The following is a 20,200-nucleotide window of genomic DNA, read 5'->3' as shown; positions in this document are numbered from 1 at the left end:
AAACAATGAGGTTTTAAAATAATAATAATAATGTCGGGTTCTTTCTATTTGCCTGGTTTGGTTTGGGGTTTTTCTTTTTTTTTTTAGTTTTGATGGTTCATGTTTTTAAGCTTTTTTCCACAGCCATGAAGGCAACAAACTTACCTTAACAAAACCCCCAAAAAACCCACGCTGAGAGGTTAATGGAGTCATGTGACTGCTGCGGGGTGGGGAGGGAGCTTGCAGGGAAGACCCCAAATACAGCAAGGCACACAATAAAATCACAAGAATGGGCAGCAAAATACATGTGTTTGAATTAAGGCTAAATAAGACTTTTTTGTCATTGACCAGCCTCAATGTACTTTTCTTAGCCTCCAGTTTTTCCCTGGCTTTTGAGCTCCCCCACCTGCTGGGCTAATGGCTTAGGGTCACAGCCACTGTCTTTCCTGTCAGGAAAAGTCCAGGGGACTCTGCCCCAGAGTCCATTGCTGCTGCTCCATATTCAACATGGAGCTCAATGGCAAACCGCCCAGCCACTATGAGGGGAAGATGCCCCTGGCGGTGCTCTGTCCTGTGAGGTGCGAAGCGATGTCTGGAAGGCACAGAACTAGGCCTCTCTCCCAGGAGTCAGCCAGCTCCTCACAGGATGCGGCATAGAGCTGGCTACTGTGAAGGGGATCAGTTTGGGGATGCAACGAAACACCCCTGTCTTGAGCATCCATCCCAGCAAGGCCAGTGCACCCGAAGGCAGGGACGGCTCCCACTGGCTGCCCCCACGACAGCTGTTCCCTTGCACAGCGTGCTCAGAACTGAGGGCTCATCGGGAAGTGCCTCCTCTCACAAGGGCTTGGCCCAAACCTGTTTCAGACTCTGGAGCAGGCAGCCTTGGAAGCTTGCTTCAGTTTGATTGCCAGCCTTGGACACAAGGTGTCCTCATGCATGGCAGGGCTGCCTCGTTGGGTCCCTTACAGGCAGATTCAGCAGAAGCGCCCAGGCCTGAATGGGCCTAGAAGCCTATTTTGCTCATTCCCCTCTAGAACTAGTCTCTCGGAGTCAGAGGTGTGCCTTCAGGGCCGCTGGAACTGCTCCTGCCCATGCTGTAACCATTATGTGGGCTAAACAGACAACCTCTGTCTCCATGGACATTAAACTGAGCACTCTTACCCGCACTTGATTCACTGAAAAATAAATACAAATGTCCCACAGAGGGTACGGCTAGACTGCAAGCTTTTGTCGGAAAAAGGTACACAAATGCTATACATTTTGCATACCTTTTTCCAATTTTTTTGTCAGAAGAGGCTTTTCCAAAATTTGGCCCATCTAGACTGGGCCAAATGTCAGAAAAAACCCTCTTTTGGAAGCCCTCTTATTCCTTATAGAAAGGGCTGCCAGGTGTCCGGTATTGGCCGGACAGTCTGGTATTTGTGGCCTCGGTCCAGTAAAAAACCCCAGAAAATACCGACATGTAAAATGTCCAGTATTTTCTGGTTTTCTCGGACAGAAGGCTACTTGGGACATTCCCCTGCTGCGTCTGGTGGGGGCAGGGGGAGTAGGGAGTGCGGGTATGTAAAGGTGCAGTGACTAGGGTTTTTTGTGTGGTCTTTTTTTTTTTTTTTGCTCAACCAATTTTTTTTCCCACCCTGTTTGTTATTTTTTGTGAAAGTATCTGGCAACCCTACTTGTAGAACGAGGACTACAGGGGGCTTCTGAAAGACCGTGTTTGCTCTTCTGCAAAAAAAGCGGAAGCGCAAAGGCGTTCCCTGGATGCAGTGGAGTTTTTTCAGGATACCTCCAGTATCCCGAAAAACCCCTGCAGTCTAGCCGTACCCTGAGTTAACTGCCCATGTGGAGGAAAGCAGGAGGCAGGCCTCACAATAACACACGCGCTCGCTGCCCATGTGGAGGAAAGCTGGAGGCAGGCCTCACAATAACACACGCGCTCAAAAACCAGAAGGAAATGTGCTGTTGTGATTTTATTAAAAATTCTCCTAAACCAAGAGCCCTGAGTCATACAGAGAGCTCACACCTCTCCTGTAACAAATCAATATTTATTTGTATACAATTTTGCAAATTTCCTCCCCCTTTTTTTCTTTTCCTTTTGTGAAATGTTGATGAAATCTCTCTCCACACAACCTTTTTCCCCTTTAATTAAAATATACCAGAAATGTTTGAGAAAGTAAAAAATGGGCTAGTTTTTGCTTCAGAAAACAAAACAAAAAACAACAAACAACAACAACAAAAATACCTAAGTAAAGACATTGGGTAGGCGGGTCAGCCTTATTTTTCTGTCCAAGTCTTCTGTCTGTGATTAGTGGGGGAAAACCCGTTCAAGTTGTTTTGCTACAGATATTTGCATTAGTCTGCTGTCTGTATATTTCAATTGTTTAGTTCTTAGGATTTAATCCCTTAAGAACTCATTCCTGAAAAATGAGCGATACAAGTGCTGCCCGAGTGGCTAGTATTGAAGAATCCAGGTCTTATTATTAATTTACCTCCTGTATTGTCCTATGGATTCTATAAAAATGAATTCATATGGAGTTTGCAAAGGGCAGCATATTTTGCACATCAATGCTGCCCCAGCCAGCTTGGAGAACAAAACTTAGTTTGTGAAAACTCAACATGCTGGTATTAAGGGCCTGATCCAATGGCCATAGGTATCTTTCCACTGATGTCAAAACCCGTTTGGATCAGGCCCTAACTTCTCTGTGTAACAGCAACATAGAATGTAGCTCTTATAGAGCACTTTTACCAGTAGCTCTCACAGCGCTTTACAAAGCAGGTCAGTGTCATTATCTCCTTTTAACACACAGGAAAACTGAGGCACATGACCTGATCCAAGATCACCAAGTCAAACTGCAAAGCTGGGCATAGAAGCCAGGCTTCCTGCATCCCAGTCCAGTGCTCTAACCACTAGACTCTAATATAACCAACATGTAAAATAGACTAACAAAGTGCAAACCATTCCAGGACCACCGTGCAATAGGCACAAAGTCAACACATAACATAAATGGCTGCCAGGACATGAGATTTTAAAAATTCTTCTTCTCGAAAGGGTTCACTTTGAATCAGCAAAGCTCATAGATGACGGTCAACATCCCCTTGGTCTACCTACGAAGTTGAGGGGCTTAGTCTAGAAGTAGCTCCTTCTAATGAGACAATTGACTGAACCAACGTGGTGAAACCAATGGGAAGAATTGGACAAGGCAAGCGAGTGGGATTTGGAGCGAGTTAGAAAACTTTTTAAAATTCAAAATGTTGACCCATTGCCCCTTCCCTGAAGAACAGTTCTCATAGGGCACGTCTACACAGCAGGGCTAAAGTCGATTTAAGCTACGCAACTTCATCTACATCAATTGTGTAGCTGAAGTCGAAATAGCTTAATTTGGCTTTTGGCACAGTCCATACAGCAGGAAGTCAAAGGAAGAGCACTCTTCCTTCGACTTCCCTTACTCCTCGTGAAATGAGAATTATAAGAGTTGGAGTAAGAAGTCCTCCAGTTCCTCATTATTTTGAAATAAAGGCTTGTAGTCTAGATGCACTATGTTATTTCGGACATTATTCCGAAATAACACTGCTGGGTAGACATACCCATACAAAGTGAGTTTCTCCCCATTATTAAACCATCTCTACCCCCTATACTGGTTAAAATGTTGCACATTCATCACTAATATAACTGGCTGTGTATTTGGAGTCTGTGGGGCATTTAAACCGAAGATCAAGAATGAAGTATCACATGCTGGAAATACTGCATGTTCTTTCATACAGATGCCCTGCCACACAAATCCTGCCAATAGCTTTGACACTCACTGGTTCTTCTCTTCAAGGACTTCACCTACTTTGTGCACTACTGGTGACCTTCCATATCTGAGGATGAGGAAATGTGGAGTACGAAGCTTTGGACAAATGCTGCCCTGTAGGGACCTGCTCCAAATACTGTTGACTTTGGTAGAAAGATGCCCAGTAACTTCAAAGGATTTTGGATCAGACCCTATATCCATTGCCCATAGGCCTCATCCTAGGTTATTTTGGATGGAAGGAAAAAAAGTTCTCCAACAGATTTTATTTAAAAAAAAAAACATTTGTAGTTGGTGTTATGAATTATTATTAGACCTCGGGGATTTGGTAGCAGCCTTCAACTCCCTGAAGGCGGGTTCCAAAGAAGATGGAGAGAAGCTGTTCTCAGAGGTGGCAGATGACAGAACGAGGAGCAACGGTCTCAAGTTGCAGTGAGGGAGGCCTAGGTTCGATATTAGAAAAAACTATTTCCCTAGGAGGGCGGTGAAGCACTGGAATGGGTTCCCTAAGGAGGGGTGGAGTCTCCATCGCTAGAGGGTTTGAAGTCTCGGCTTAGCAAACCCTGGATGGGATGATTGAGTTGGGGTTGGTCCTGCTTTGGGCAGGGGGCTGGACTCGGTGATTCCTATGGTCATAAGGGCATAACATCCACAGGGCACAAAGCAACTGGGGTTTGGCTAGCTGACTCTTCTAAGCCTATGGCTTTATGAGTCTATGATGCAGCCTCTGGTGGCTGGAGAAGGACTTAGATGTGCTGGAAAACATCTAGAAATAGCATGATTGAAACGGGGTTTAGACTGGTGCCCGTCTCATCCAGCCTGGAAGCTCTAGCATAAGTCCCTGTGATATGGTGAGTATGCAACTGCCCATCCCCAGCGGAAAATATTAGTTATCAGTGTTCACTATCCAGCCCCACAAGTGAGTCAGAGAGCTAAAGTGGAACTGTTTATGGTCTGTTTCTGTGTGCCGGTTACTTACTCAACTCAGGCTTTCTGATCCACAATGGAATGAATGGAAATATGGTGTGGGATGGTTATAATTGGGTTTTGGATAGTGCTCCTATGGGTCCCTCCAAAGACATAGCAAAGAAGTGAACCTTTGTTCTATTATTTATGTCATCATCTGTGTACCATAATCATGTACGTGGGCAGTGCATCTTTTGCTGAACAATCAGGCCTTATTTTGATCAGGCAGAAGCAGTAACAATCTTCTCCAAATGTCTGCCTTCCAGCCAACATGACACAGCAACATATCATAGAATCCCAGGGTGGGCAGAGATCTCAGGAGTCATTGAGTCCAGCCCCCTGCCCAAAGCAGGATCAATCCCAACTAAATCAACCCAGCCAGGACTGTGTCAAACCGGGACTTATAAACCTCTAGGGATGGAGATTCCACCCCCTCCCTAGGGAACCCATCCCAGTGCTTCCCCCCCACCCAGGAAAATAGTTTGTCTTAATATCCAACCTACACCTCCCCCACTGCAACTTGAGTTAATTGCTACTCGTTTTGCCGTCTGTCACCACTAAGAACAGCCTCTCTCCAGCCTCTTTGGAACTCCCCTTCAGGTAGTTTAAGGCTACTCTCAAATCCCCCCTCACTCTTCTCTTCTGCAGACTGACTAAGCCCAAATCCCTCAGCCTCTCCTCGTAAGTCAAGTGTTCCAGCCCCCTAACTATTTTTGTTGCCCTCTGCTGGACTCTGTCCAATGCGTCCTCATCCTTTCTGCAATGGGGGACCCCAGAATTGGATGCAATACTCCAGATGGGGCCTCACCAGTGCTGAATAAAGTCTATGTACACTTATAAGGACATATTTATGTGGCCCATCAATGTTACGTCTCATGCCTGTGTGCTTTTGATTATTCATATCCAGGAAGATAAAGCTTCTGGATTAAATTTTCAAAGTTGATTAGGGGGTTTAGGCACACAATTCCCCATTCATCTTCATGGAATTGTGTGTCTAAATCTCAGAATCAGCGTTAGGAATCTCAGCCGATGGTTGCACAGTTCTGTAGGGCTGTGATCCATAAAGCACAGGCTTACCCCTAAGGACAAGAGTAGCCCAGCTGAGTTCATGGAGGCCACTCATGCGCTTAAATGTTTTGCTAGTCCATGACCTAAGAGACCAGTGGGTCAAAATGGATGGTTTCTGAATAGTCCCAGAATGAGGCTTATTGGACTAATTGTATAATTTCTTAGTGTATGCTGACAGACCTGGGTTACTAAGACTACTTAGAGGGAGAGTGAAGTCTGCTGTAAAGCTTTAGTTGAGGGCCTCTTGGTTTTTAGCTTATGCAGTAGAGGCTTATAGCTTTAGCCCCTAAGGTTGCAGGTTCAATTCCATCTACCTACAGCTTGGGGCTGTCGGCCTTACATGAGGATGGGCTGGAAGGAAGAAAATATAGCCCACTTGCAGGAACTAAGGCAGCCAGTAAATGATACATTTGACTTTAGTGATGGGCAAGATTCTAGAGATTTTAATGAGGGGTGACATTGCTTTCTACTGATCACATTTCTGCAGATATTTGGCAGTCAGATGGGTTTTCTAAGGGGGCTATCTTGTCTGGCAGACCTGAATGTCTTCAGGAGGTAACTCAGAGATGGGAGGAAGCAGCGGGTATACACGATGTGAATTTCTAAAAGGCATTTGATACAGCACTACAGAGCATATAACGTCAGCAACTGTGGCAGATGAGAAGTCGTTCTTGGGCCCCACCATGGGAAGTCTGGCAGAGTTGAAGAGAGCAGAATCAGGCCCCTGGATTCGAGAAGGTGTTGATTAAATAACCAGAAGCTGACTGTAAAAGTTGAAGGTCATAGGTCAAGTAAAATGATGATGGTGCGTGAAATCACAAAGGGACCAGGGCCAGATGCCTGCTTACTTGGCTGATAAATGACCTAGGTTGCAATCAAGGTAGAGAAAAGGATGAGGACTGAGAGACAGACTTCATGGTGGAGGAGAAATAAAAAACAGCACAACAATGGGAGTAGAAACCAAAAGCAACAGAATTTTGGGGCTTGGCTTAGTTTCCTCTCCTTGATATTCTCCCCCTACTACAGTTAATGGGAGTTTCTTGTATTTACTGGAGGGAACATCACACATTGGGGTGGGAAATGGAAAAGTGGTGAAAAGGACAGGAAGTGGGAGAGAGAGACTGCAGGCAGAAGAATGCGACTGATATAGCTTGAGAGGCAAGGTGGAGGAGACCTCTGCTTCTATTTAGGCTGCATCTCCACTTAGGAAAAGATGGGTCAGATTTGTACTTTTTTTAAAAAAAATAGCTCCTACCCATTGCAGGTTTGGTGCATATGGATCAGGCAAAAGGGCACATCCCTCTGGACAAAACTATTTCAAAAACAGGCCAAGTTCAACACTGGTGTAAACAGCTCTAGTGGGAGTTACATCTGTGAGGGTGGAATTTGATCTGAGGTCTCCAGTGAGTTGGTTTCCAAGTTCCTCCAACAGGTGTTCTAAGTGAAGGTATATGTGTAAACTCATAAGGATCCCCAAAATGGAAGTAGCAATAGAAGTGCAAAATATTGTGTGTATATTATGCCAAATTGACGGTGGTTGGGCAGATGGGCAGTAAAGGTGTGAGCGAGGAAAGGTTTAATGTAGGCCTATATTGTCATGATATATAAAATTGCAACCTGTCTCAAATTTAATATTGAAAACAGATTTGACACTGCCTGGATTTCAGCTTTGTCCCTGTTATTTACCAAAGACTATATTTTGCCTGGAACAACCACCCAGCACACACAGACACCTACTGGTTGGATAGCATAAATATAAGCACACATCATTACATACAAGGCTATGCTATTTTTGGAAGATATATATAGACTGGTAGGCCACAAATGGAGCTGCATCTATTTTGTTTTAGACACTTCTCAGCAATTGTGAAGAAAAAGGAACGGATAGAATTTAACTCCTTGCTTCATACAGAGAAATGAATGGAAACTGATGTATCTTACTCTCTCTTCTGGCACTTTTGCCATGTAAATTACATTCCCTTTGATTAACACCTACCTATATAAGGGGACAGCCAGGAAAATGTATCCAAAGTAACTAAAGATATGACTGTAAAGTTGATTAGTTCAATTCATAAAGCACTTGTGCGGATGCTCTTATTCAGAAATAAAGTTGCCTTAATTCTTATTTGAATTAAAGACACTTTAATTCTGAAGATGAGTGTCCAGGCAGGAATTTAATACAATTTAACTAATCCTCTTTAAAAGTTAATCCAGATAAATGTTTCCTGAGCCAAGTCTCTCTGGCTATGTCTAGACTGCAAGCCTCTTTCGAAAGAGCTTTCGAAAGAGCCTCTTTCGAAAGAGAGCGTCTAGACTGCACGTTGAACTTTCGAAAAAGTGGCTTGCTTTTTCGAAAGAAAGCATCCAGTGAGTCTGGATGCTCTCTTTTGAAGAAGCCCTATTTACATTGAAGAACGCCTTCTTTCGAAAGAGGAACTTTCGAAAGAAGGCGTTCTTCCTCGTGAAATGAGGTTTACCGCCATCGAAAGAAAAGCCGCGTTCTTTCGATTTAATTTCGAAAGAACGCGGCTTGAGTCTGGACGCAGGGGAAGTTTTTTCGGAAAAAGGCTACTTTTCTCGAAAAAACCACTGAGTCTGGACACAGCCTCTGTGTGGACACATTCTGGTTCATCTCTGAATCTGACTCATAGAATCTTGTACCCTCTGATTTTTTTGCTTTCCTGCTCTGCCCTTCTCTCCTGGCCTCTCAGCATAGGAGTTGCATCAGCTCTAAACACAACAGGACAGGCTCCAAGGTGATGGGTAGTATGGTGTCATGTTCAGGCTGGCCAGTGGGAGGAATGTAACCTACATGCTGAAGGGGCCGGAGAAGTTTTGTGTTACATTAGTTTTGATTCCCATAGATAACTTTAGTCTTGCCCCTCCACGAGGCCCGTTGTGGGTGCTCTGTCCTCTGTAACCTCAAGCACGTCCTGGACACTGGGATGCAGAGGGATGGCAGCAGTTGCTGCCGACCGTGTGGGGGCCCCCAGGAGCAAGTTGGGACCCTTCTTCTCACCCTGGAGCCAACTGGTCTCCCTTTGTCAAGTCTCAGTGCCTCCCATTACTCCTCCTTTTATCCTTCTGCCCCTCCCCCATGCGCCGCATGCTTCCACGCTCTTTCCCACTCCCTGACAGTAACGTGGAGGATTGGGCCAAAAGAAATCAGCTGAGGTTCAACAAGGACAAGTGCAGAATCCTGCCCTGGGGACAGAAGACTCCCAAGCATTGTTACAGGCTGGGGACCGACTGGCTAAGCAGCAGTTCAGCAGAAAAGGACCTGGGGATTCCAGTGGATGAGAAGCTGGATAGGAGTCAACAGGGTGCCCTTGTAGCCAAGAAGGCCAACAGCATATTAGGGTGCATTAGGAGGAGCATTTCCAGCAGAACTAGGGAAGTGATTATTCCCCTTTATTCGGCACTGGGGAGGCCACATCTGGAGTATTGTCTCCAATTCTGGGCCTCCCATTGAGATGTAGACGCATTGAAGGGAGTCCAACAGAGGTCGACCAAAATGATGAGGGGGCTGGAGCACATGACTTATGAGAAGAGGCTGAAGGATTTGGGCTTGTTTAGTCTCCAGAAGAGTGAGGGGGGAGGAGGGGGATTTGAGCGCATCATTTAAGTACCTGAAGGGAGGTTCCAAAGAGGAAGGAAAGAGGCTGTTCTCATGGGTGGCAGATGACAGAACGAGGAGCAATGGTCTCAAGTTGCATTGAGGGATGTCTAGGTTGGATGTTAGGAAAAACTATTTTTTAGGAGGGTGGGGAAGCCCTGGGATGGGTTCCCTAGGGAGGGGGTGGAATCTCCATCCCCAGAGGTTTTGAAGTCCCGGCTTGACAAAACCCTGGCTGGGATGATTGAGTTGGGGTTGGTCCTGCTTTGGGCAGGGGGTTGGACTCGATGACTCCTGAGGTCTCTTCCAAGCCTGAGATTCTATGTGGGTTACTGGCAGCGTTCCTTTTGGCAGGCGTACTACGCAGCGGGCAGGAAGAAGCGGTGCATGCTGGGAGACCGGTTCTCCCCTTCTCTCCCTGTCCCCGCAGGCGGGTGGGTGCAGATTTGCCTTTTCTCTCCAAGGCAGATGCATGTTTAGGATTCTCTGCTGAGAAGTGGAGGTTGGCGGTAGAATAACCTCGTTTCCAAAAGCCGATTCCACGGGCCTCTGAAGTTCCCAGCATGGAGGCTCTCCACAAACCCAGGCTGGTTTAGGGCCTGATCTTTGGGGACCTCCAGCCCCTAGAGTGTTGAATGATGATTTACTGGCCTCCAATGTTCCACCCCGTAGAGAAGAAGTGGTGGCGTGCTTGCACCAGCCATTCGCACAACATTACTAGGCCACCGAGCTCCTCACAGTTGCTCTTATCCGAGCCTGTTCCCACAGGCTTTTACCAGTCACTTTCTCTCTCCCCAGTTGTGTATCAGAATATAGGAAGAGGGATGCACTTCCAAAAGTGGACTTTTGTCGACAAAACTATACCAGCGTCTACACTACCACTGAGTTCTGTCGACATAACGTCGACAGAACTCAGCAGTTTTGTCGACGCTGGTAAACCTCATTTTACGAAGCATAACGCCTTCTGTCGACAGAGTTCTGTCGACAGAAGGTGTTATTGCATCTAAACTGTCCTTGCGTCTACACTGCCATGTCGACAAAGCAGCTTGCTTTGTTGACAGAACTGAATGTAGTGTAGACGCTCTTTGTCGACAGAAGCTTTGTCGACAGTATCTGTCAACAAAACTTCTGTCGACAAAACTCTGTAGTCTAGACGTACCCTTAGTCACGTGGCTGCTGTTAATATTCAATGGAAATTCTATGAATTTGGATACATCTACACTACATCACAGTGATCACCACTTTGAGGTGGATCCACCGGTGGTTGATTTAGCAGGTCTAGTGAAGACCTGCCAAATCAACCCCAGATCACTCTCCAGTCAACCCTGTTACTTTACCCCAGATGAGAAGATTAAGGGAATGTGGCCGAGTCTCCTGGGCAGCAGGATGGCCTAGTGGTTAGGTGCAGGTGTTAGCTGGAAGCCCAGGGTGTAGGACTTCCGTCTGCTTATCAGAATCTGTTCTGTCAGTTTGGGGCGTGGTCCCAAGAGTCCAATTTTCCCCTCCTCAATAGGGTTTTCCTTCTGGTTCTCCCCCTTTGTGCCAGGGGGAGGGGTTGGAAGCTTGCGTCCTCCTGCAGCCAACCCAGTAGACAGCTCTGGCTCAGGTCCTACGGACGGCAGAACTAGCTCTGGCCTCTTTGCTGGTCAGCCCCTACCTGAGCCGGGCTTCCTCCTTTTATTCTCCCTCCAGGCCTGGCATTGGCTGCAGGTAAAATGGGGTGAGGCTAAATGGGCAAAAAGGCCTTTTTTAGCCCCTGCACTGTCAGGTCCTTCTCTCACTCCCTCACAGGGAAGTTGATGGGAGAGAGCCTGCGGTAACTTGGCTTACGGTATATTGACTCCAGTCATTCACATAGTCAGTGTTCTGCCGTAGTGTAAATGTAGCCTTTGTTCTGTTTCTAAAATGTATCCCTTTTGTGCACTGGATCAGCTTCACTTCTGTTCCAACCCCTTTTCTGTCTAAATAGGAGCAACATGGTCCAATGGCCAAAGCAGCAGCTAGGGAGTTAGATTCTAGTCCTAGCTCTTGTCAACAGGGAAGAATGGTTTAGTAGTTAGAGCGCTAGCCTATGGCATGGGAGAGTGGTGTGCAATCCCCTGTTCCACCACAGGCATGTCCCCTCTCTCAGTTTTCCCATCTGCAGTATGGGGATAATAATTCGTACTCCCTTTATAAAGTGCTCTGAGTGCCTCATACAAAAAGGAACAGCGCAGGAGCAGTTGTTCTGAGCTCCTTGAGAGAGACTTACAAAACTGATTTAAGTCACCTTCTCTGGCTCCCGCTGCCCATGCGGATTTGTATTTCTAAGGCCACATTTCTAGCATGCACAGAGCAAGCTTTTCCAGACCCACGTTGCTGCCCAAGATCACTCCAGCCCGATGTTCTGACTGCATCTTCTCAGAGTCCCCCCAGTGGCTGCCCCTTCCCCACCACGCACGCTGCCTGCTCACTGGCCTTATTGTAAAGACCATTCCCATGGGCAGTGGGTGAAGGTAGGGCTGGGGGCTTGCCCCACTGCCGTGGGACCCAAGCCTCGTCTCTGCCAGCACCATGGGGAATTGGGGCGGCATGTGGCTCCAGCCAGGAGCATGGGGAGGGCAGGCGCTGGGGGGCAGCAACACTCTACCCCCAATGCGCCTCCAGCAGGCGGTCTGGGGGTGGAGAATGGGCGGGGCCAGGCTGGAGGTTTGGGAAGGCAATGCCTTCCCCCGCCTATGATACCCGCCGTCCCTAACCATGCCTGTTTAGACCTGCCGTCTCTGTCAGCTCAATGAGTGTGGAGCTACCTGCCGTGTTTGCTCCACCAGTGGTGCCAGCCTATGTCGCCTATTGGTCCACATCCTCTTCCAAGTGCTTTGGTGCTTTCTCTCACATCCCTCTTGTGGCGGGAGCAAACTCCCCGACACTAATCTACAAAGCCACAGCTCTGTTCCCCTGCTGGTCCCTCCTGTAGGTTCACGTCTGCTTGGATGCGCACCGAACACTACCGGTGGGTCACGGTACAACAGCTTGTGGCTCAGAGGTAGACTCAGCTCACTTTCCCCTGTTACAGTTACTTTGGCCCAATCTCCCCTCAACCTCCATTTTTTTTAAAATTTTTTATTCACCTTTTGCCTGGTCTCACTGGCCAGGAACATAAGTTCTCTAGGACTAGGACTATCTGTTTACTGCATGTTTGTACAGAGCCCAGGAGAACTGGACATGATTCCTGATTACACAATTACAGTGCAAATAATAATAATCCATAAACCATTCATTATTATTAATACTTTAATATTATACACCATAATTTAATTATAAATAATAAATAATTGATGGTAACACTGACACTTTTCTATCTCCTGACTTGCCTGTGAGGTGCTCCAAAGATGTTCCAAGTTCTTATTCCTTTGTCTCCTTTCTAAGAGCCCACAGTGCCGTTCAAGACGAAACTGAAGGATGTGGAAGTCCAGGAGAAAGAATCTGCCACCTTCCAGTGCGAGGTGCCTGTCCCGAGCACCGAAACCGCCTGGTTCAAGGAGGAGACCAAACTCCAGCAGAGCAGGAAATACAACATCGAAGAAGAAGGGACGCACCGCCGGCTCACCATCCAGAACGTCACCACGGACGATGACGCCGTCTACATCTGTGAGATGAAGGAGGGGAGCCGGACCATCGCGGAGCTGACTGTCCAGGGTAAGACAGCAGATTCCGCGGAGGAGAATCCCCACCCTGCAAAGGTTTCTGGGTGTGTGGCAAAGGTAAATCCTGCCTGACGAGGTTGGCAGTTTCATGTGGAGTTGACACGAACGTCTGCAGCGGCATTTTAGGCGTGCTCTCGGTGTGGTTTCAAAAGGCCCGCAGTGTTACTAGCACAGGCGATGATCCCATTGACTGGGGACTGGACCTGGACATGCCAGGAAGAAGCATGAGCCTGTACCACTTAGATGAAAAGATCCGAGGCCAGCTCTTAAATGGTCCTTAGGTGTCTAAAGATGCAAATAGGCTCTTCCTGAGGTTCTCAAAAGCATTTACGGGCCTGTCTCCCATCTACCAAAACCGTGTGCTGCCCAGGAAGGCTGGGGGTGCATGCCACCCCATCTCCCAATGATGGGGGGCAGGGCCTGGCCAGAAGGAGTAGGGCTGGGGGGGGCAGGTTGGAGGCTTGCCTCCCCCAGCCCTACCTTCACCCACTGCCCATGACTCCCTGACACATCTGGCGGAAGCAAACGATGGAGGGGAGGGGCAAGGAGCAGAGCCATTTAAGTGAAAGGACAGTGTCGGCACCAGAACAAATGGAGATAAATAGGCTGTAAATAAATGTAGACTGGAAGTTAGAAATACAGAGGACTGAAGTTTTGCAACGGAAGGAGTTGGGGGCAAATAATCTAATTTGAAAGATGGATCTTGGCAAATTTATCGACAGGATTCTATGGAGGGCTTGCCTGTGCTAGCAGGGGAATGGAACTGATGACCCAATAAGTCCCTTCTGTCCTATGTTCCTGTCTAGTCTGACCTCCTGCAGCATACAGATCGCAGCCCCTCACTCAGTCCCTCCGTACGTTGTGGCTGAGCCAGAGTGGTTGGCATTGTTTGGCTCCCCATGATCTGGAGACCACAGTACTCTAGGGCTCCTGGATTGTGGCTGAGGGAACTTTCTTTCATACAGGCAACATCATTAAAAAACTGCCGCGCAAGACAGCGGTCTCCATCAACGACACCGCCATATTCTGCGTGGAGCTGGACAGCGAGAGCCCGCATGTCCGCTGGCTGAAGAACATGGAAGAAGTGAAGCCCAGCGAGCGAGTCACCATTACTGCATCCGGCAAGCAGCATACCCTGATGATCCGGGAGTGCAAGATGACAGACGCTGGGGAGATCGCGTTCCTGGCTGATGAGTGTCGGACATCTACCCAGTTCACTGTATCCAGTAAGCTTCCCTTGCTTCTACATTGGGAGATTTACCCAGGTCCTTAACTCAAATCATTTTTGTTTTCCTTTGTGTGAATCATTGCTCCCAGGTGGGGCCGGGGAGGAGGGGTTCAGGCTGCAGGCTGACCCAGGGAGAGAGGACTGAATTTTGGGTCCTAGCTGACTAGCGGGAGAGGGATAGCTCAGTGGTTTGAGCATTGGCCTACTAAACTCAGGGTTGTGAGCTCAATGCTTGCACAGGCCATTTGGGGCAAAAAATCATTAGGAATGGTACTGTTGTGAAGGCAGGGGACTGGACTTGATGACCTTTCAAGGTCAAGGTCCCTTCCAGCTCTAGGAGATAGGCAATCTCCATTATTAAATTAAATAGCTCTTACCCTGTAGGAGGAGTTCTTGGACAGACAGACAGGCTCACAGTCAGACAAACTCTCTCTGTTCTACAGTAGACTAGAAGACTTGCCCAATGTTGCATGGATCCTTCAGGGGAGGGGGCTTCCTCCCTAGCCCCTCCCAGACTGTGGGGTCCATCAGGGGCTTTCTCTCTCCCCCTTCCAGGGTTGTTTTTCTCCAGCTCCTTCCGGTCTCCTCCCTCCCAGGGAAGGGGAGCCAGTGGGGGGGCTTTCTCCTTCCCTCATTCCTCTTCCCAAGGTGACCTCCTCCCAAGGTGACAGGGGCTTTCTCCCAGGCAGGGGGCTGGGGGCACTTACCCAATCTGGTGGCAGGCAAGATGGTGAGTCCCAGCCCCATCTGGCCATTCTCTTGGTGGTGTGTCTGCCTGTAGTGGTCACTGTAGAGGTCACTCTGCAGTGCAGCTGTTCCCTGTGTTCGCTGCCCCCAGTGGTGACTGTGAGTATCACGTCCCTCCTCTCTCTGCCCCTCCCTTTCCATGTTCTGGAAAACAGTCCCAGTTCTCCACACTTCCTATTTTCCTGGCATGACCAAACCCTGACCTTGTTTTCAATGATGAGAAGAGGAAGCTGCCTACCAAATTTGGTGGTCCTAGCTCTTGCTGTTTAGAAGGAGTTCTTGAAGAGATTCACAGACAGACAGATAGATGCGCCTGTCTAAAATAAATAGATTAGAGTGAACCTCAGAATGTAAGGATGGCCCTGCTGAGTCAAACCAATGGTCCATCTAGCTCAGAGGCGCTATATGTCCAGAGCAATTGTGGGGATGTTGCTGGTATAACTCTAGATTTAAACCCATAAAGTAGAGTGGGGAAACTGGCTTGTAGCGTTTTGACTACCCTTCAGGGGTCATTCTAATGGTAGTACTGATGAATACAGCAAAGTGTCCATGAAACGACATTGCCTGGACTCCATACAATGGAGTTGGGTTGGCTGTATTCGGCATGGTGGATTATGAACAGCACATTTCAAGGAGCTTATGTTAGGGAGCTCCTCAGGTGCAACTTGTATGTTTGTACAATGTCCCATGCACCTTCAGCGAAGGAATCTTTGGAGTTGCCTGGCTTTCTCAGCAGCCATCTGGTAGTATTGTACATATAGCTGTCTGCTCCTTTAAAGGGATTATATGAGAATGACCACACTGGGTCAGACCAAAGGTCCATCTAGCCCAGTGTCCTGTCTGCTGACAGTGGCCAGCGCCAGGTGCCCCAGAAGGAATGAACAGAACAAGTAATCATCACTTGATCACTCCCCTGTCACCCATTTACAGCCTCTGAAAAGCAGAGGCAAGGGACACCACCGCTACCCTAATAAATTAATGGAGATGAGCTCTGTCAATACCGATCTAGTTTTTTTTTTAATCCCGATAAAGTCCTGTTCTTTACAACATCCTCCGGCAAGGAGTTCCATAGGTTGAGTGTGTGTTGTGTGAAGGAAAACTTCCTTTTGTTTGTTTTAAACCTGCTACCCGATCATTTCATTTAGTGATCCTTAGTTCTTGCATAAACATAGGGAGGGGAGAGTTGGAAGAAGGGTCTGCTATAAGCAATGCTCAGCCTTGAGAAGAATCACAAGTAAGGTGCATCTCAGTAAGGCAACTATGGGTAGGAGGGATGTTAAAAAGCGGTTAAGGAGGTAACTGTATAACTCTGAACATCTCAGTGCTTACACAGTTACATGCTGCTGGCTCAGCGTATAAAGCTTACACTGCAGAGCCTGCAGAGTAGCCAGCTATCTGGGAGAGTTGGTGGCCAGTGAGGGCCGGGAGCTGATTGCTGGATGCCAGTCCCACTCCCGGGGAGCTGGCTGCACTGCAGGCTGTGCAGTATAAACTTTATACTGCAGAGCCTGCAGCGTAGGGCAGCAGCTGGCTCCCCGGGAGCTTGTGCATGCCGGGGGCCAGCTTTTAATCCAGCTCCTGGTCCTGCCTCCACCTCCAGGTGCTGCCCTACAAGCTCTGATACAGAGGCAGCAGTGTGGAGTGGCAGCTGGCTCTCCAGGAGCCGGGCAGGGAGCCATGTGTAACCATTATGGTAACCAACAAGTTCATGCTTATTGGTTAACCGTTTAAACCGTTCTACCGTTACATCCCTGGTGGATAGTGACACTGCACAGGTGATCCGCTATTCTTGCCGAGTGCGAATGGAATAAAATAAGGGAAAGCAGCTGCATCTAAGCCTGTGATACCGTAAGTATCGGTGTGGTGTGTAGAGGATCAATGGTAATTTGTGTGCAGACGTGGAAAGGCCAGAGGTTGTTTGTGGGGAATGGAAGCCGTAGAGGGTGTGTTGGGTCTGTGATATTTTGCATGGGGGAGAGAAAAAGGGTGCGATTGGTGGGCGTCATGGAACTGTGAGTGTTTGAGGGGGCTGCATGGTGGGGCGCGGGAAGCAGACGGTGAAAGATGTGTGTATTTCTAGGGATCATTGGTATTGCACGTGCGGGGCCAACGGCTGTGTGTGTTAGAGGTGTCCGTCCTCTGGGGGTGCCGAGGGCTGTTTTGCGTTTGCTGTGTATGTGTTAACGGTCACAACCCTTGTGCGGGGCCATAGATCTCTGTGTTTGTCTAGGGAGGCGCTAGCATTGTGTGCGCATGTGGAGGCAGGGAACAGCACTGCTTGAGGACGTATTATTCTTCAAACTCCTTGCTTGTCCCTCTCAGAGTAATACGGTCTGAACCATTCCACTGGACTGACTCATCAGAGGAGAATTCATGCGAATCACATTCCTGAGCCCCCTTGCTCGCAGGTGCTAGTGGGTCTGTTACGCGCTGTGGTATTTTCATTCCCAAATGTGGTTCTCTCTGTTTTTATCACCCTTCAGCTCCCAGAAAACCCCCCTCGGATCCCCCGTTCGACCCCGTGGTGAAAAATAAAACAGAAACCTCCGTGACGCTGGCCTGGTCCCCTCCCAGAATGGAGCGTTTCATCCCCATCGATGGTTACCAGGTGGAACGTAAGAAATTGACCGGCTTTACCTGGACGAGATGCCACCAGTCTCACATCCCCACCCCAGAGTTCACAGTGAGCGACCTGGCCGAAGAGGCAGACTACCAGTTCCGAGTTTCCGCTGTCAACAGCTACGGTCAGAGCGCTTACCTAGAGTTCCCAGGGACCCTGCACCTCGGTGAGCCACCCAAACAAAGGGATTCAGGCTACTCTGTTGACTAATGATATGGCCGTGATCGTGAAGTGGGCACAGCAAAGCAATGCTCCAGGGTGGCATGTGTGGGCTTCTGTAAGGTTAAGTGCTAGAAGCAGAGAGCTCTGCTTTGAATCTCAAGTCCTTACTCGCAGGAATGCAGAGCTGCATCTGAAGACATGGTCTCAAAGGGTGGGTGGAGAACATAAGGCCCGGGGGCTGGATGTGGCCTCTGACTTGCCTGGATCCAGCCCCCGAGGCTCAGGGCTCCCCCACCCCAAGTACTGGGGAGCCCGGGCTAGGCTCCAGCTCCTCCACCACGGAGCAGGAGCACACTTAACCTATGAGCCTGCGACCTCCTAGGCTCTGGTGTGTGAGGGAAATGTGGGGAGTGTCTTTCCCCTTCTCAGTCAGGGGCCTTGTCAGTGAGGATTTTTTTTCGTTTTGCTTCTCACTTGTGTGCGGCCCCGACTGGTTTTTCTGTGGGTCAGTGGCTCCCGACCCAAACAAGGTTCTCCAGCCCTTAAAGCAACCCTTGAACAGGTCAATGAGCCGGCCAGCCCTGAGCTCCTGTCTTTGACTTCAGCCGCGCTGTTAGATGGTATTTCTGTGCAGCCATACTCATGGGGTGTGTCTAGACTACAGGGTTTTGGCGACAAAAGTGGACTTTTGTCGACAAAACTATACCTACATCTACACTACCGCCAAGTTCTGTTGACATAACGTCGCCAGAACTCGGCAGTTTTGTCGACGGCTGTAAACCTCATTCTACGAGGAATAACGCCTTTTGTCAACAGAGTTCTGTCAACAGAAGGCATTATTGCATTTACACTGTCCTTTGCATCTACACTCTCATGTCGACAAAGCGGCTTGCTTTATCAACAGAACTAGATGTAGTCTAGACGCTCTTTGTCGACAGAAGCTTTGCCAACAGTATCTGTCGACAAAGCCTCTGTCGACAAAAGCCTGTAGTCTAGATGTACCCATGAAGATGAGATCAGGCTCCCTTGCACTCCGGTTTCCACTCAGTTACCTTTTAACCCCACAATGGGATAGAGAAATGGGGGGATTTTGTTTTATTTCTGGGCTGCTGGGTTCTCGGTTGCTGTTTCTGTCTTTGATTTATTGTATTGAATTTCCCGCGCGTCATTTGCATAATCACGTCCAGGCGCTATTTTGAAATACCCTATTTCGAAAAAAGAAACGCTGTCTAGACCCAGTTATTTTGAAAGAAAACCCTTCTTTCAAAATTATCCTTAAACCTCATTTTAAAAGGAATAAGGGTAATTTTGAAAGAAGGGCCGTATTTGTGTGAGGTGCCAAGGTGGCTCTTGTTATTGGTTTATGATTTGGTGGGTTATGAAAGTAAAATATGCCCTCCATTGTCCCCTGGCAGGAACAAACTCAATACCCCACCACGACTGACCAGTCACCCAGTTGCTGTAGAAGTCAAATTCTGCAGTCCTTTGATAGAGAAAATGTCCATTCAGTTGAGTTCCAATATTTGCAGGGTTTTGATCTCTCATCTTCCGTTTCCCTTTTCTCCCCCTGAGAGTTCTGAGCCTAGGAGACGACCCTTCCCAGTGCCCTCTAGTTACAGAATTACCTTTTGCTCTTCCATGACAGAACCAATCTTGGCTGTGAAAACTCCCTTGACTGATGTTGAAGCTACAGAAGGAGGTGATGCAACTTTTATTGTTGACCTCACAACCACTTGTTCTGGAACCTGGTACCTTAATGGCAAAGCCTTACAGAGTAATGAAATCTACGTCATACAGAGAAGCAAAACCACCCACATCCTCACCATAAAAAATGTCACCAAGAGTGACGATGGCGCAGAGGTGAAATTTGTCGCCAAGAATGCTGAAACCAGTACCAAGATGAGAGTTAAAGGTAGTTACTTGGGGCATGTCTACACCACAGGGAAGATCAACGCTTCCATGATCGATTTTCCAAGGTTCAATTTAGTAGGTCTAGTGAAGACATGCTAAATCAAATTCAGAGGGCGCGCCAGTCAGGGCCAATGCTCCTGCTCCTTGCAAGGAGTAAGGGAAGCTGATGGGAGCGTTTGCTCCTGTCGACCTCCCGCTGCGTGGAGGATTAACAATTAACATAGCTGGAGTTGCATATCTTTAATCAACCTTCCCCTCCAGTGTAAACCAGGGCTCAGATCTCAGTCATTTCTCCCTTCAGCCAAAAGAAGCAGAATGGTCTAGGGGTTAGAAAGGAGCATGAGTGTTGGAGCTAGTTTTGTTACTGATTTGATGTGCGAGCTCAGACAAGTGACGTAAGCTCCCAGGGTTGGATTCTGATAC

At 48.1% G+C, this 20,200-nt stretch overlaps 1 protein-coding gene across 31 annotated transcripts in view; it reads left to right on the top strand.

The window, feature by feature from the left end:
- OBSCN (obscurin, cytoskeletal calmodulin and titin-interacting RhoGEF) overlaps positions 1-20,200 on the top strand; it is a 320,581-nt gene that overhangs the window by 21,175 nt on the left and 279,206 nt on the right. For all 31 annotated transcript variants that reach the window (XM_089776829.1, XM_089776823.1, XM_089776814.1 and 28 more), the window contains exons 3-6: positions 12,832-13,101; positions 14,075-14,335; positions 17,568-17,870; positions 19,512-19,778. In XM_089776829.1, the coding sequence (XP_089632955.1) occupies positions 12,832-13,101; positions 14,075-14,335; positions 17,568-17,870; positions 19,512-19,778 (1,101 nt within the window). The remainder of the gene's footprint in view (positions 1-12,831; positions 13,102-14,074; positions 14,336-17,567; positions 17,871-19,511; positions 19,779-20,200) is intronic.

The sequence above is a fragment of the Pelodiscus sinensis genome, chromosome 2 (assembly GCF_052426305.1).
Source record: "Pelodiscus sinensis isolate ZL-2025 chromosome 2, ASM5242630v1, whole genome shotgun sequence".
NCBI lineage: Eukaryota > Metazoa > Chordata > Testudines > Trionychidae > Pelodiscus > Pelodiscus sinensis.
Note: the sequence above shows the minus strand (reverse complement) of the source record. Positions and strands in the feature narration are given on the sequence as shown.